General features: G+C 50.3%; 1 protein-coding gene across 3 annotated transcripts; it reads left to right on the top strand.

The window, feature by feature from the left end:
- The first annotated feature begins 90 nt into the window (after nt 1-90).
- Nucleotides 91-16,146, top strand: FXYD5 (FXYD domain containing ion transport regulator 5). Of its 3 annotated transcripts, XM_003937350.3 has the most exons (9): nt 92-188; nt 914-974; nt 2,771-2,851; nt 3,692-3,748; nt 5,830-5,922; nt 9,443-9,532; nt 11,438-11,467; nt 11,548-11,622; nt 15,833-16,146. In XM_003937350.3, exons 2-9 carry the CDS (start codon nt 914-916, stop codon nt 15,880-15,882), a joined length of 537 nt encoding a protein of 178 aa, XP_003937399.2. In that variant the 5' UTR covers nt 92-188; the 3' UTR covers nt 15,883-16,146. The 3 variants fall into 3 exon arrangements, with proteins under 3 accessions (XP_010346208.2, XP_003937399.2, XP_074242655.1); XM_010347906.3 differs by lacking the exon at nt 15,833-16,146 and having other exon boundaries at nt 91-188; nt 11,548-14,034; XM_074386554.1 differs by lacking the exons at nt 92-188; nt 15,833-16,146 and adding an exon at nt 305-599 and having other exon boundaries at nt 11,548-14,034.
- The last annotated feature ends 636 nt before the right edge of the window (nt 16,147-16,782 follow it).

Raw genomic sequence — 16,782 nt, 5'->3', positions numbered from 1 at the left:
GCCCTCAGCGTCTCCCCCTCCTGCTCCCACCCGGGCTCTGAAGTCAGGAAACCCAAGAGGAAATGACTGAGCCCGTCTGGGTCCCCGCCCGCGCGCGCTCCCCTGGCCACACCCTCCGCCTGGACGCAGCAGCCACCGCCGCGTCCCTTTCCCCACGAGGCTGCCGGCTCCGGACCCCCAGCTCCGACGTAAGTCCCTGTGGCGCGCCGCCTCCGTCCGCCGCCCCTCTGCCCAGGGGCGGGCTCAGGTGGGCAGGGGTCTGGCCCCTTCCGCGCCTCTCCGCCCCTATCCACGCCCACATCTCTCTGCCTCCTTTCCTGGGTTGCAGTGGGCCGCTCTGCCTCGCTCCCGCCCGCCTGCCTCAGTCTCCCCAGCTCTCCGCCACCCCCTTCGGACCAGTGCCTCATCTCCCCAGCGCGCCATCCCTGCAAGGCGGCCCCGGACACCAACTCACTTTTTCCTCTGAGCGCAGGAGGGGTTACTCACTCTTCCTCCTTCCCCTCCGCGCCGACTCCTGGGCTCCGGGCCTGCGGGGGAGGGAAGAGGTCTCCTGTCTACTCTTCTGCCCCAGTCCCCTCCTGTGTCAGTCCCAGCGAGGGGTAAGTGCAGCGGAAGGCGCCGGGAGGTGCTTCAGAAGGCCTCGCCGGCCCTTGCAGCTGCTGGGAGACCCATTTTATCTGATGCTTCTTGTTTTCTTTGGGGACCTGCAGAGGAAGGAAGCAGGGTGACGGTTAGGTATCTCCACCACTGAGACCCTCCCCCTGCCCCTGACGCCAGCCGTCAGCCCTGGTAGGGGGTCCTGGAAGCCAGAGGTGTTTGCTCAGGGCAGGGAAGGGGCTGCAGGGTCCTCGGGGCGGCCCCAGGTCAGCCTCACTGACATCATGGCTGACCCCTGCATCACCTGGTCCCACAGATGTCGCCCTCTGGTCGCCTGTGTCTTCTCACCATCGTTGGCCTGATTCTCCCCACCAGAGGTAAGACCCATCCCTGGCCTCCACCCTGCCCCAGAGCCCCATGCCAGGCCGGCCCTACGTGTGCTTCGGGGTGGGTGGCTGGCTGGCGAGTGTGGATGCTCTGTCCCGCCCCGTCACCCTCCCGCTGAGCGGGCACCAGGCAGTGGGGATCCCCATGGCGGGGCGACGATGTTACACCCTCTTTGGACACCTCAGATCCCGGTGGCTGCTTCCAGTGAGTCTTGCCAGGGCCTGTCCTGCTGAGCATCCTCCAATTTCACCTCCACGAAGAACTCACTGAGTTTGATTTGGCCAGAAGATTGGTGTCGGTTTTCTACTTGGCAGCCAGGAAACCTGGGCTCCCAGAAAAGCAGATCGCTGGGTTCCCAGGCATCAGACAGTTAGGAAAAGCAGTTGAGCGGGTTAGTCCAAAGAGTTGACGGGAGCCGCTGGGGGCCATTGCGCATGCTTTCTGCATGGCAGGTGTGGTGTGCGTTAGCTCAGTTAGGCTTTGCCTCTGTCAGTCAGTCACTCTGTTGTCATGCCCATTTTACTGATGAGGAAACTGAGGTTCAGCAAAGGGAAGTGCCCTCTGTCAAAGGCCAGTGGGTGGAGGAGCTGGGAAAACAACTGTTCTTCCTGCCCCCAGAACCCAGAATGCACACCCCACTAACGGCGCCCCTCATTTCTCCTTCATAAAATGATTTTCGTTCACTCATTCAGTCATTTGAGAAATATTTATTGAGCACCTGCTATGTGCTAGATATTCTGTGCACTGGGGAAACAGCAGTGAATAAGACAAGAGGTTACCCGCTAGCGGGGAGAGACAAGTTAATAAATTATATCGTGTGCTAGGAGGTGATACGTGCTTGCGGAAAAGTAGAGGTAATGGGGATTGTTTCAACTGGGTGGTCAGGGAGGGCCTCACTGAGGAGGTGACATTTGGACCAACAAACACTTGGAGGAGATGAGGGAGTGGGCCTTGCAGGTGTGTGTGGGCTGAGTGTTGACTGGTGTGTCTGAAGAAAAGCAGGCAGGTGGGGTGGCTGGATTAGGACTACAGGGGCCGAGAAGGGGCAGAGTGTGATGACAGAGGAGAGAGAAGTGGCAGGGGCCAGATGGAGGGAGACTTATGGGCCACGCTAGGGCTTTGCTTTTATGTGGAGTGTGGTGTGGCCAGGGCAGGGTTTGAGCCAGATGGGCCCCAACAAAACTCAGGTGTTCCCAGGCTCCCTCTGGCTGCAGGTGGGAACAGACTGTGGAGGCAGGGACTGGAGCAGAGAGGCCAGAGAGGAGGCTGCGGGGACGTCCGGGCTGGACGGGACGGAGGCAGGGCCAGTGTGGGGGCAGTGGAGGTATCCAGGACTGACCACGTGGAAAGCGGTGTGGGAGGCCCTTCCCCTGCTCCGTGTCCTTTTACCCTATCTGTAGCCCTGTGAAATAGATTCAATTATCATCCCTGCTTTGCAGCTGAGGCAACTGATTCCCAGAGAAAGAACTTCACTTGTTCCAGGCACACAGCAAGGAAGTTGTTGGGGCCACGATTTGAAACCAGGGACCTGGCTGACCCTAGCACCTGGGCTCACCAGACTAAACTGCCTCTCCCATTCCACAGGGATGGGCTGGAGGGGGCCTAGAAGAAGGGTTCCCGGGCATTAACATAGCTGAAAACTTCCAGAATTATGGATTGATGCAGCCAAAGCTGAGAAGGTCCACCAGCAGACAGGAGCCCCACTATTTCACCAGGGAGGGGAGGGTGGAGGTGGAGGGAAGAGGAGGACAGGCTCCCTCCCAGCTTCTCATCCTTGATTCCGCAGGACAGACGCCGAAGGAGCCCACATCCACTGCTTCAGCAGACCCAAATACCGTGGGCTTTCAGGTTCTGACCCCAGCCCCAGGTAAGGAAAGAGGGACACTTCTATCAAGATCCTATCATTGCAAATAACAACAGCAACACAAATCCCAAACTTGGACCAAACAAGGGAATTTATGGATTTATGTAACAAAAAAGGCGAGGTACCGACCTTCAGGCATGGCTTGATTTAGGTGCTCAAACGTTGCTATCAGGAACCTCCTTCTACCCCTTGGTTCTGTTTTCTCTGTGTTGGCTTCATTTTCAGGCAGAGTCTCCTCTCATGGGCCCTTGAAGTCTGGGGCTTTCATCCTGCCTGCTAAGAATCCCAGCAAGAGACTTTCCCTTCCCCAGTTGAGCAAATGTCCCAGAACTGAGTTGTCTTTGGCCAGGCTCAGGTCGTATCTCTGAGCTGAGCACTGTGGCCACAGGCATAGAAAGCTGATTGCCGAGGCCTGGGTCCCAGGCCCAATCTCCACCAGGGCTGGTATCAACCTTGCTGAATAAAGTGGACCAAAAGTCAGGGAATGATGGTCCCTAAAGAAAGTTCTGGGGGCTGTTATCAGAGCAGGTGCACTGGGAAGCTGAGTTAAACATGTTTTTTTTAGGCAGCACTTCTCAGAGTCTTGAGAAAGCTAGTTTGCAGCCAGCATCCCGAAGAAGGAGCTGTAGTGTGGCATCTGTGGGACGTGAGGTCCTGAAGTACCCTTACTTCAGGTATATGGGTAGCACATTTCAGCAGTTAGCAAATGGCTGGATTAGTTAAGCCATTTCTATTACATTAAAGTTGAGATGCTGTGGGAGTCTCTGGCGCCTCCATTCGCACACCTTGTCCACTTCTCTCTCTTTCCTTTTCTCTCCCTGACCCCCTGTTTCTGGACTCCAGATGCAATCTACCCAGACGTCCAGCCCACCCCTCCAATCCTTACCCGGCCTGCTGATGGTGAGTAGTGCAGGAGCAGGTGTTGGGGGCGGGACAAGGGCGGACAAAGTTCCCCCTCTTCCTCTGACACTCTAGGTCTTTGGTTGCCCACTTCAGTCCCTACCCCGGGCTCTGAATGCCCTCGTTCACTTTGGGCAGGGCAGCCAGCCAACTCTATTCAATACTTATAAAAAAAAATCAAAACACTTTTGAAATTGTGAAATTAACATGCAGATAGAAAAACACAAAACCCATAAATTTACAAGATAATGACTTACTCTAAATTGAACGCCTATGGAACTACCAACCAGGTCAAGGAGCAGAACTTCGCAAACACCCCCAGAAAAGTTTCTGTGTGCCAGTCACATTTCTTTCTTTCTTTTATCTTTTTCTCTGATCTCTTTTTTGAATTTTTTGAGTAATTTTTGAACGTTGTCTTGGAGTATAATTCAAAAAGTGCTCCCAGCCAGAGGTGGTGGCTTATGCCTATAATCCCAGCACTTTGGGGAAGCCAAGCGGGGCAGATCGCTTGAGCTCAGGAGTTGTAGGCCAGCCTGGGCAAAACAGTGAGAGCCCAACTTTACAAAAAATACAAACATTAGCTGGGTACATTGGCCTACTCCTGTAGTCCCAGCTACTCAGAAGGCTGAGATGGGAGAATCACTTGAGCTGGGGGGCAGAGGTTGCACTGAGCCAAGATCTCGCCACTGCACTCCAGCCTGGGCAACACAGCAAGACCCTGTCTCAAAAAAAAAAAAAAAAAAAAAAAAAGAAAAGAAAAAATTGCTCCCTAATTTTTTCATTCGGCGTTTAATGACACAGTGGTATGTAAACACATTCTATCTGGAAAGAATAAAACGATTGTAGGCAAAACTAAATCCCATTGTCACCTCCCCTCTGCAATCCTCATTCTCTCCCTCTATCTCTGAGAGGTCCCTACTGTGAACATTGAAGTAGTTCCCCAATTATGCTATCCTATGTATATTACCCGGAGGAAACACACTGGCTGTGTGCTGTGTCTGTGTGTGAGCTTAAGGATACGGTATGATTGTTCTGCAACTCGCTTTGTTTCTTCATGCAGTGGTATGTTTGAAATTCTTCTCACATTACTGTATAAAGACTCTGTTTTCTCTTCTGCCTAGTATTCCACAAGGTGCCCATGTTACAGCTCCTGTAGTCACACACTTCTTGATGAACATGTTGGTTGTTTCTAGCTTTTTCTATCTACACACAGCACCACGATGAGCAATCTTGTCCCTTCCCCCTTGAGCAAACGCACTTAGAATATGTACTGACTATGTGCTGGTGATGTTTCTAAATATTTCACGTATGTTAACTCATTCAACCTTCACGCAAACCCTCAGAGACAGAAACTACCATTATCTTCATTTTATACAGACTAGGAAACAGAGGCTCTGATTAACTTCGTCAAGGTCTCACAGCAAGTCAGGGATGCAGCTGGAATCGAAGTCTGGGAACCTGGCACCAGAACCTGTGCTTTTATCCCAGACAGTACAGGGCAAAGGACGTGAACATTTAATTGTTTTAAAAGTTGCCGTCCTGCTCCCTGGGTGCGGTGGCTCATGCCTGGTATCATCCCAGCACTTTGGGAGGCCGAGGTGGATGGATCCCTTGAGCCCAGGAGTTTCAGACCAACCTGGGCAACACAGCAACACCTATCCTCTACAGAAAGTACAAAAAGATTAGCTAGGCATGGTGGCACGTGCCTGTAGTCCCAGCCACTTGGGAGGCTAAGGCAGGAGAATCAGTTGAGCCCAGGAGTTCGAGGCTGCAGTGAGCTATGATTGCACCACTGCACTTCAGCTCAAGCCATAGAGTGAGACCCTGTCTTAAATATAAATAAATAAAAGTAAAAATAAAAGTTGCCCTGCCTAATGGCTATACCCGTTTCCTCACTCACCACCAACAGTGTGTGGGAGCGTGTCCCCCTTCCCACCCTTACAGTGACACTTGGTATATTGATATCTTTGGGTTTTGCCAGGCTGTTGGAGGGAGATGCCCTCTTACTGTTCTATGGAACCGCCTGTCCCTGATTCACTCTTTTCTTATCCTTCCCTCCTTTGCTCTTCTGACCCAAACAGAAACACCACAACCCCAGACCCAGACCCCGCAACCGACAGGAATGGATGGGCCTCTAGTGACAGATCCAGAGACACCCGGGAGCACCAAAGCAGGTAGAACGTGGGGCTGACAGCAGCAGCCTCTGGTTTTTGTTTAATTCTCTATCTAGGTCAACATTTCCCTCAGTACGTTTCTCAGCGCACCTGTTTGGGGAATTGTTAATACATTTTTTTTTTTTTTTTTTTTTTTGTATTTTTAGTAGAGGCGGGGTTTCACCATGTTGACCAGGATGGTCTCGATCTCTTGACCTCGTGATCCACCTGCCTCGGCCTCCCAAAGTGCTGGGATTACAGGCTTGAGCCACCGCGCCCAGCCGTTAATACATTTTTAAGAAAGAAAGTGTTGGTTTGTGGTGAAAGGTATTTGGGGAACCCTGAGTTAAAGTTAACCATGTTTCTTTATGGCAGGACTTCCAAGAGTCTTGATTAAGCTAATTTGCAGCAAAGGATCCCCCAGGGGCAGGTACAGTGTACAGTGTTTCCCTAACTGATGGACTTTGGAGTTTTCTTTCCGTCAGTTCTCCTAAGAGGGTTGGTGCCGTGAAATGTGCCTGTGGGTGTTTCCTTTTTGTAAATCTCCTTAATGTTAGAGCAGAAGCTTTTCAGTTGCAAAATATAGAAACTTCGCCTTAAACACACACACACATAACTGATTGGCTGTGTAAGTTCTGGAAAGTCCAGCAGTAGCCAACTTCAGGCATAGCTGGATCAAGGAGCTTAAGCTTTGTTCCCTCTCTTGGTTCTGTTGTCTTCATTCTCAGCTAACTTCTCCCCTCTTAATGGCAGAGATGGATAGTTCTAACTTTAGGCCACATATCTGGTGGCTAAAGAACAAAGTATTTCCCATTATTTCTAGCCTAAGCCCTAGAATGGACTCTCATTGGCCCAGCTGGAGTCACATGCTCATGTCTGAACCAATGAGAGCCTGAGAAATGATCTGCTGTCATTGGTCAGGCCTGAGTCTTGTGCCCCACCCTGGGGATAGAGAAGAGGCTCAGCCAGGCATGCCTGAACCACACAGAGCAAGAGTCAGGGAAGAGGGGATTTTCCTCTGGACAAGTGAGTTAGTATTACCAGAGGTGTGGGAAGGGAGACTGAGCTAAGATAAGGCAACAGATGCTCTCTAATGCCTGTGTGATAATCCTTATTCGAGGGGCAGCCCTCCCACTGGAAAGTATTGTAGCTTAGGCCGCTCCCAGGCTGAGAGACATGTACAGTTGTGCAGACTGGGCACTGACCAACAGCACCGTCTCTCAGGCCGTGCCATTTCCCATGTGGGTCTTTATAATTGTTCTAGCTTTCTAGTGATAGCAGTAAAGCATCTTATTTTTACAGAATCTGTCTATTAAAACAATTCTACAACAGATGGAAATAAAGTGTCTTGTAGAAGGGAACGTTTCTATTTTGTACAAAAGTGCACCTGTCGGGGGTGGGGGTTAGCAGCTGTGTCCACACTTCTTAATTGATAAAGCGTTCTCACGCCTCTGCATTAATTTGCTGTCTTTGCTGACCTGAGTTGCTCTATGTGTTTGGTCCATGTTCCTGGATAGATGTGACAGAAGTTCATCAGGGACAAATGGCTGTCACTGCTGAGCCTCTGGGTTGTCTAGAGGCTGGGCATGAAAGTCCCCAGGCCCCTCTTCCTCTGCTACCTTTGTTTCTCTTCTGCCTAGGGAGGAAATGGCTCATGTCACCTCCTCGCTCAAAGCTTCCAGGCTTCACCTAGGGTTTTAATCTGCTTGAGGTACCATAACGATCCCACAGACTGGGTGGCTTAAACAATAGGAATTCATTTCTCCCAGTTCTGGAGATGGGGAGTCCAAGATCAGAGTGCCAGCAGGGTGTGTCTGGTGAGGGCTCGGCTTGGGTCACAGACGGCCACGCTCTTGCTCTGTCTTCACTGTGTCCTCTCCACATGTGAGTGGGCTTGTGAGCTTGAAAGCGAGCTCTCTGGTGTCTTTTTAAAAGGGTACTAATCCCATCACGAGGACTGCATCCTCATGATCTGATCTAACCCTAATTACCTCCCAGAGACCCTCGCTCCAAATACCATCACATTAGGGCTTAGGGCTTCAACATACGGAATTTGGTGGGGCAGATAGAATTCAGTCAATAGTACTTAGCTGTCACTCATTATCCCTACTTGGAATTTGAAAGGTCTCAGGGAAGGACCAGACGGGGGTCACATGCTTCCTTCTGTAGCCTGGGTTATAACTGGGAAGAGAGGGCAGTCCCTCCCCGACACACCCCCAAAGAAAAGAGGAGCTGTTCCAGAAGAAGGAAAGAGTGCCGAGCAGACAATAAGAGCAATGCTGACTTTTGCTGAGAGCTTATTCATGCCGGGCATTGCGCTAAGCTTTTGTGTATTAAGTCATTTGATGCTCGTGATCACCCTGTGTGGTGGAAACTGTCATTACTCCCATCTCACAGGAAAGGGAACTGAGACCCAGAGAGGTTACTCAGCTTGCCTTAGGCCATGCAGCCGAGTGACAGAACCGGGATTTGAGTCCAGACTGTCTTGCCCCAGGGTGCATGAGCACCAGACACCAGCATGGCTGTCCTTCACACTCCTGCGGTCTCTGCGTCTTTGTCTCTGCTGTTGATCTGGCTTATACCTTCCTCTGGGCGATGCATTCCCAGAACATCTTGTAATCCTTGGCTGCCAGTTCCTATTTAGGGTGTGGGGCACTGAGATGGTTCCCGGGAACTTGGGTTTCATGAGGGAGCTTCTCTGCCTGCTGGCTTCCCGTGGAGGCCTCAGATGTGGTGTGGGGGCCCTTCTCAGTGCGGGGGGGCAGACCTTTTCTTTGGTGGTATTGATTTTCTTTTTTCAAGAGAAGAACCCTTTGGTATTTTCGGTCTGGGGGCAGAGGTGATATTCAGAATAGTTTGTTGTGTTGTTGTTGTTGTTGTTGTTGTTTTTGAGATGGAGTCTCGCTCTGTCGCCCAGACTGGAGTGCAGTGGCAGAATCTCGGCTCTTTGCAAACTCCACCTCTCGAGTTCAGGCAGTTCTCCTGCCCCAGCCTCCCAAGCACCTGGGATAACAGGCGCGTGCCACCACGTCTGGCTAATTTTTGTATTCTTAGTAGAGACAGGGTTTCACCATGTTGGTCAGGCTGCTCTTGAACTCCAGACCTCAGGTCATTTGCCCGCCTCAGACTCCCAAAGTGCTGGGGTTACAGGCATGAGCCACTACACCTGGCCAATATTCAGAATGTTTTATGAGTATTTCCAGACCATGTAGCCGGGCCAGAGTACTTGCCAGGTGTTGCCTTTTAGTTCCTTTATCTCTTGAATTATAGGGTGGGCCAGGAGGTCCTAGGAGAGGGGTCAAGAGTCCCTGGGGGATCGAGGCAGATGGTCATAAGCAGGGAGTACATGCTTATTTCAGCATTTCAAGGCCTGCCATTACTTATTACCTCTAGGTATGGAGTAAGGGGGACGCCTGACCTTGCACACCAGCTATGTAGATGTGGGAGAGGGGTTTCTTCCAGATACAGACTCTCACTAATAACCCTTGTTTCTGCCTCCATGGCTCATTCCTGCCTTCCACCGATCTGGCCACTCTCTCAGCTCATCCCACCAAAGGTACCACAACGCTCACTGAGAGACCATCCCCAAGAACAGACATCCAGACACACCCCCAGACCCTCAAGCCATCTGGTCAGTATCTGCCTCCCCAAACTGGAATTAGGCTATTTTCTGTTCACTGTGTATTTCCAGCACCTAGCATGCAGCTCAGCACAGAATAGTTCTCAGTAAACACATGTTGGGAAAGTAAATGACTTCAAGCCTGGCAGAGGGTGGGCATATGATAAATGTCCAAATAGATAAATGAATGTGTAAATTATTGCTGCAGACAAACCACCTAAAAACCCAGTGGCTTAAAAGGATAACAATTTATTTAGCTTTCATTTCTGCTATTTGGAAATCTAGGCTGTGCTTAGCTGGCTGGTTCTTCTGGTTTCAGCTGGACTTACTCAGGCATCTGAGATCAGTTGTGGGTCAGCAGGGAGCTCTGTTTCTAGAGGCAATTTGATTCTTTCCCTGGTGGTCTTATCCTCCACTTCCTGCCCGGTCAACCCCCAATGAATGAATGGAAATGATATGCCCATGGGTCATGTAGAGAGCCCATTCATCCATTCATTCAACAAATATTCACTGAGTGTTGTGTGCTAGACTAGGTTCTAGGGGACAGGGATACAATGGTGAACAAGCCAGACAAAATCTCTGCCCTCATGGAATGAATATTCTAGTGGTAAGAGAAATACAACTAGTAATCATCACCATAATTATACATCAGTTGATTTTAAGTTGCTATCAAGAAAAATAAAGTAGGGCTAGAGAGTGACTGGGGAGTACAGGTTGAATATTCCGTATCCAAAATGCTTTGGACCAGGAGTCTTTTAGGTTTCAGATTTTAGAATAGTTGCATTATGCTTACCAGTTCGGCATTCTTGACCCAAAAATCTGAAGTCCAAAATGTTTCAATGGGCATTTCCTTTCAATGTCATGTCAGACTGTTACTGGAAAGGGGTCCTGATCCAGACCCCAGGAAAGGGCTGTTGGATCTTGCCCAAGAAAGAATTCAGAGTGAGTCCATAGAGTTTATTAAGAAAGTAAAGGAATAAAGAATGGCGACTCCATAGGCAGAGAAGCCCCAAGGGCTGCTGGTTGCCCATTTTTATGGTTGTTTCTTGATTATATGCTAAACAAGGGGTGGATTATTCATGAGTTTTCTGGGAAAGGGGTAGGCAATTCCTGGAACTGAGGGTTCCTCTCCTTTTTATACAATATAAGGTAACTTCCTGACATTACCATGGCATTTGTAAACTGTCATGGTGCTGGTGGGACTGCCTTTTAGCTTGCTAAGGTATTATTATAACTAGCGTATAATGAGCTGTGAGGATGACCAGAGGTCACTTTCACTGCCATCTTGGTTTTAGTGGGTTTTAACCGGCTTCTTTATTGCAATCTGTTTTCTCAGCAAGGCCTCTATGACCTGTATCTTGTGCTGACCTCCTGTCTCATCCTGTGACTAACAGTGTCTAACCTCTGGGGAATGCAGCCCAGTAGGTCTCAGCCTTATTTTACCCAGCCACTGCTCAAGATGGAGTTGCTCTGGTTCAAACACCTCTGACATGATGTCAGAAAGTTTCAGACTTGGAACATTTTGGATTTTGGATTTGGGAATTAGGGATAGTCAACCTGTATTTCATATACAAAACCAGGGAGGGCCCCACTGGGAAGGGAGTGACAGAGGGAGCCATGCAGACGTCTAGGGAAAGTGTGTTCCAGGTAGAGGAGATAGCCAGTACAAAGGCCCTGAGGTGAGAAGGTGCCTGCATGTTCAATAGAAGGGAGGCCGGTAGGAATGGAGTGCAGGGAGTGAGGGGTAGGGGAGGAGATTAGATTAGCGGGATAATGGGAGCCAGATCGTGTGCCATGGTGAGGACTTTGGGTTTTGTTCTAAGGGTACCCAGGTGTCCCCTTTTCCTGGCTGCCATTCACGCATTCACTTCACCAACCTTTGCTGAACCCTGACTTGCTCCTTGTCTGCCTCTCCAGGTTCTCATGAGGACGACCCCTTTTTCTATGGTAAGTTATCCATGGGAAGATGTTGGGGAAGGAAAGGTGAAGACCCCTCTGACTGTAGCCCTCCATTTTTCTCTCTGCAGATGAACACACCCTCCGGAAACGGGGACTGTTGGTCGCAGCTGTGCTGTTCATTACAGGCATCATCATCCTCACCAGTGAGAACTGGAATTGGGCGGGAAGGGCACCAAGACTGGGAGAGGATGGCCTGCACTATGACTGAGGGCTGGGTTCTCAAAGGCCCCTGGGCAATTTTGTTTTAAATGAGGTATCTATTAGCTGGGTATCCATACAAACCACCACAGAATTCAGTGGTTTAAAATGATGACCATTTATTGAGCTCTCAAGACCACGGTTTGGAAAGGTAGGCTGGGCTTAGCTGGCTGGTTCTTCTGTTTGCAACTGGATTTACTCTTGCATCTGAGTTCAGTTGTGAGTCAGCAGGAAACTGTTTCTGGGGCACTTTGGCTCTTCGCCTCATCATCTTGTCCTTCACTAACTAGCCTGGGCTTGTTCACATGGTGGTGGTGGCGGCAGAGCTCTAAGGGAGAGAGAAAGTGAATGAGTACAGGCTCAGAACTGGCCATTATCACTTCTGCCTCATTCCATAGGTCAAAGCAAGTCATGAGGCCAGGCTTCATTCAAGGAAATAGAATCCCCCTCTTGATGGGAAGACAGGCAAGTCACATGGCAAAGGATGTGAATACTGACAGGGAGGGGCAGAGACTAAGGGCAGTTTGGCAGTCAGCATACCACCCCAGCAGTCAAAAACTCACTGCAGCCAGGCCTGCCAGGGAACAAGGGCTGAACAAGGATGTGTGGGGAGGAGACAACTGAGGATTAGATGCCTCATGGAACAACCCCACCCACTCAATCTAGCAAGAATAGGGGCCTGGAGCAGCCACAGTAACTACTTTTTTAAGAGCTTAATGTTTCTGTAAAATATTTTGGTACTCAAATGTTGACCGCTGTGTTGATCAGGGTCATGGCAGGTGGCAGAAGGACCTGCAAAAGGTTAACTGGAGAACATTTAATAGAGTGATATCTCGGGAGGTACAGGCAGGGTAATTAGATGGTGCAGTGTCCTATGACTAGCAAGGATGGGGATCTGTTATCCCTCAGCCTGAGGGGCAAGAGGAGGCACTGGCTTTGCAGGGGGCCTGGCGAGAGATGGAACTGGAGCTGGGGCCGCTAGAAGGAGCTGTGGCCTCAGGAAGAGGGTTCCAGCCACTGCCTCACTTGTGACCAAACCAGAAGGGAGCAGGGGCTGTGGGGATGAGATACCTAAACCTCCCTCTCCTCCCACCCCCCTGTCTCCTGCCGATGCTGAACTAGAGGGCAAGGGCCCTACAGCCCAACGCCAGGAGGGGAAGCTGTGGGGGAAAGGCAGAATAACAAGCAGAGAAACTAATTTTTTTAAAGGGTTAAAAAATGTGGTTGAAATAAAACACAAGCTGTCAGTTAATCGGTATAACTGATGCCAAGTTTCATTACCTCTCTTGTCCAACTTCCTCATCAAGAAAATGAGCATAGCTACTTTGTTTTTCTGCCTTAAGGGGAGAGGCAGAATTCTAACAACCATGAAATATGATTCCTACTGTGTGCCTGATCCTCACTGAATCTGAGTCAAGCACTGTTGCCTCAGGCACGCAACATGTGTGTGTTGATCCTGACCTTGTGCCAGGCCCTATTCCCACCCCAGTGGGAAAGTTAAAGCTTGGAGAGTTAAGGAGTTTGCCTAAAGTCACACAGCACATAAGAGTCAGTGAATTCATTCATTGGCAAGGCATGGTGGCTCACTCCTGTAATCCAGCACTTTGGGAGGCTAAGGTGGGAGGATGGCTTGAGCCTAGGACTTCAAGACAAGCCTGGGCAAAATAGCAAGACCTTATCTCTACAAAAAAATATATATATTTTTGAGATGGAGTCTCACTCTGTCACCTAGGCTGGAATGCAATGGTGCGATATTGGCTCACTACAACCTCCACCTCCCAGGTTCAAGCGATTCTCCTGCCTCAGCCCTCCGAGTAGCTGGGATTACAGGCATGTGCCACCACATCCAGCTAATATTTTTATATTTTTAGTAGAGACGGGGTATCACCGTGTTGGTCAGGCTGGTCTTGAACTCCTGACCTTGTGATCCACCCGCCTTGGCCTCCCAAATTGCAGAGTGCTGGGATTACAGGGTGAGCCACAATGCCCGGCCTCTTTTTTATTTTTTAATTAAAATAATTTATCTGGCTGGGCACAGTGGCTCATGCCTGTAACCCCAGCACTTTAGGAGGCCACGGCCAGCAGATCAGAAGATCAGCAGATCACGACCATTCTGGTCAATACGGTGAAACCCTGTCTCTACTAAAAATACGAAAAAATTAGCTGGACGTGGTGGCGAGTGCCTTTAATTCCAGCTATTTGGGAGGCTGAGGCAGGAGAATCACTTGAATATGGGAGGCAGAGGTTGCAGTGAGCTGAGATCACTCCACTGTACTCCAGCCTGGGTGACAGAGCAAGACTCTGTCTCAAAAAAAAAAAAAAAAAAAAAAAAAAAAAAAAAAAAAAAAAAAAGGGAATAAGTGAAGGATTGAACCCAGGTTTGTGTGAGGGCAGAGCCTGAACGTTAGCTCTGGGGCCATGTATTTTTCCAACAGCAAACATTTGTGGGTACCTACTCTGTACCAAACCTCTGCTGGGTGATGCTGGGGGCATGGTCGTGACAGGCATCCCTGGCCCCTGTCCTGAGGACATCACATCTGGGAGGGAGAAGATGATAAGCAAATAAACGTATGAATGAGTGGACACAGAGGAGGATATTTGCCAAATACGGTAGAGTGACTGGGAAGAGAGGGGTGGGGAGAGAAGCTCTCCCTGGAGTGGTGAAATTGGAACTGATTCCTGATGGCAAGCAGATGAATCACCAGGTAGAGAGGGCAGCCAGTGCCAAGCCCTGGAAGCAGCAATGAGCTGAGCCCGTGGCAATAGCAGCAGAGGAGGTGAAGTGGCCAGGACAGAGTAGGTGGGGACAGCGTAGAAGGAGACGGGGTCTGAGAACCGAGGGGGTGGAGGAGGCAAGGATGGCAGCTTTTTTTTTTTCCCGAGACAGAGTCTTGCTATGTTGCCCAGGCTTGAATGCAGTGGCATGATCTCAGCTCACTCCAACCTCCACTTCCCAGGTTCAAGCTATTCTCCTGCCTCAGCCTCCTGAGTAGCTTGGACTACAGGCACCCACCACCACGCTTGGCTAATTTTTGTATTTTTAGTAGAGATGGGGTTTCAACATATTGGCCAGGCTGGTCTCAAACTCCTGACCTGTGATCCTCCCGCCTCAGCCTCCCAAAGTGCTGGGATTATAGGCATGAGCCACCGAACCCGCTGTCCCTTTGGCTTTTAAGGTGCCCCCCCGCCCACTTTAGACCAACCACAGATGGGTCTCTGGAGCCCATCTGTGTCCTCCTACCTCAAGGCCTTTGCACTACTGTTCCCTCTGCTTGTAACGCCTTTCCTCCAGCTGTCTCCCTTACCATCTTCATGCCTCTGCTCAAATGTCACCTTGGCAGGGTACAGTGGCTCACACCTGTAATCCAGTTTAGGAGGCTGAGGCAGGTGTATCCCTTGAGGCCAGGGGTTTGATGCCAGCTGGCCAACATGGTGAAATCCCATCTCTACTAAAAATGCAAAAATTAGCTGGGCGTGGTGGCATGTGCCTGTCATTCCAGCTACTCAGGAGGCTGAGGTGGGAGAATCGCTTGAAACCAGGAGGTGGAGGTTGTGGTGAGCCGAGATTGCGCCACTGCACTCCAGCCTGGGCAACACAGCAAGACTCTGTTTCAAAAAAAAAAAAAAAAAAGTCACTGCCTTATTGAAGCCCCAGGAGCCATCCCTGTGAGGATAAGGCCAGCTCCTGGGCCTCCGTGCCTCCTCCTGGCCTTATTTCCCCTCGTAGGACTTAACACCATCCCACTTAGCACCTTTGTACATTTGACTGTGTCATTTTTCTCCTTGTTGGTCTTTCCTCCTAGAAAGACAACTCTACCAGGCCAGGGATTTTTTTCTTTGTCCTCAACTGTGTTCTTAGCGCTTGAATCAGTGCCTGGCACATAGTAGGTGCACAATAAATGCATGCTGAATGAGTAAGTGACATACAAAATAACAAGAGTTTCCAAAGGGCTCATCTGTGTTCCAGTGTGGGAAGCGCCTCTCACAGGAACCCAACACCAGCTGTTCTTGGCGTGTTTCTCCATCACCTGTTTATGGAGTTGCCTTTGAGCTCCCAAGGGGCAGGGTTGATTGACCTGGTTCCCAAGCCCCAGAACACACAACAAGAATCAATATAGCTACAGCTTGTGACTGAACCATTTCCTTCACCCACAGGTGGCAAGTGCAGGCAGTTGTCCCAGTTATGCCGGAATTATTGCAGGTGAGTCCATCAGAAGCAGGGACCGACAACCCGCTGGGCACTCTGAGACTGCCCCCTGTTGGTTCACTGTGCCCAGCCTCCTGCATCCCCTCGAAGAGTCCGGCCGGAGAGGGAAGACACAGACGATGGAGCTGGAGCCGGGGCTGCTGGTTCCAAGTCTCCTACCTCCCCTAACCCTGCCCGCCCTGAAGGCTGCCTGGTGCCTGGGGGCTGTCCCTCAAGTTATCTCCTCTGTTCAGAAGAAAAGTAAAGCACTGTGGTTCTTGTCCTAGGGTCTCTGATCATTTGGGACAGGGGAGTAGAAAGAGGAGGCAGGGCTGCCTCAAGGAATAAAGCAAAGGCCAGACTCGATGGCTCATACCACTTTGGGAGGCTGAGGCAGGAGGATCACTTGAGGCCAGGAGTTCAAGACTAGTCTGGGCAACACAGTGAGACCTTGACTCTACAAAAAATAAAAATATCAGCTGGATGTGGTGTTGTGTGCCTATAATCCCAGCTACTCATGAGGCTGAGGCAGGAGAATTGCTTGAGCCCAGGAGGTTGAGACTGTGGGGAGCTGTGATTGCACCACTATACGCCAGCCTTGGTGACAGAGTGAGGTCTCGTTTATAAAAAAGAAAAATTTAAAAAGACAAGGCAGGGAATAAGGTGAAGGAAGCCAGTCTAGTGTGGGGCAGACAGGATGGTGTAGGTGGTTGCCAGGTGACTGGCCAGAGAGCGAGCCAGGGCTGGCTTCTACCTGCAGGAATTAAATTCCTGGCTTACACAACAGGAATTTCTTTTCTCACAGTTCTGGAGGCTGGTAAATCCAAGAGCAAGAATCTGGGTTGTTTGCTTTCCTGGTGAGAGGTTTCTTGCCGGCTCACAGATGGCAACTTTCTTGCCGTGTCCTCATCTGGTAGAG

Source organism: Saimiri boliviensis, chromosome 14 (genome assembly GCF_048565385.1).
Source record: "Saimiri boliviensis isolate mSaiBol1 chromosome 14, mSaiBol1.pri, whole genome shotgun sequence".
Classification (NCBI taxonomy): Eukaryota; Metazoa; Chordata; class Mammalia; order Primates; family Cebidae; genus Saimiri; species Saimiri boliviensis.
This window is presented reverse-complemented; position numbering and strand designations above follow the sequence as displayed.

Coding starts and splice junctions, on each gene's coding strand:
- FXYD5 (XM_010347906.3), top strand. CDS start 914: ATGTCGCCCTCTGGTCGCCTGTGTCTTCTCACCATCGTTGGCCTGATT. Junction 975..2,770: donor CCTGATTCTCCCCACCAGAG/GTAAGACCCATC, acceptor TTGATTCCGCAG/GACAGACGCCGAAGGAGCCC. Junction 3,749..5,829: donor CCTTACCCGGCCTGCTGATG/GTGAGTAGTGCA, acceptor TGACCCAAACAG/AAACACCACAACCCCAGACC.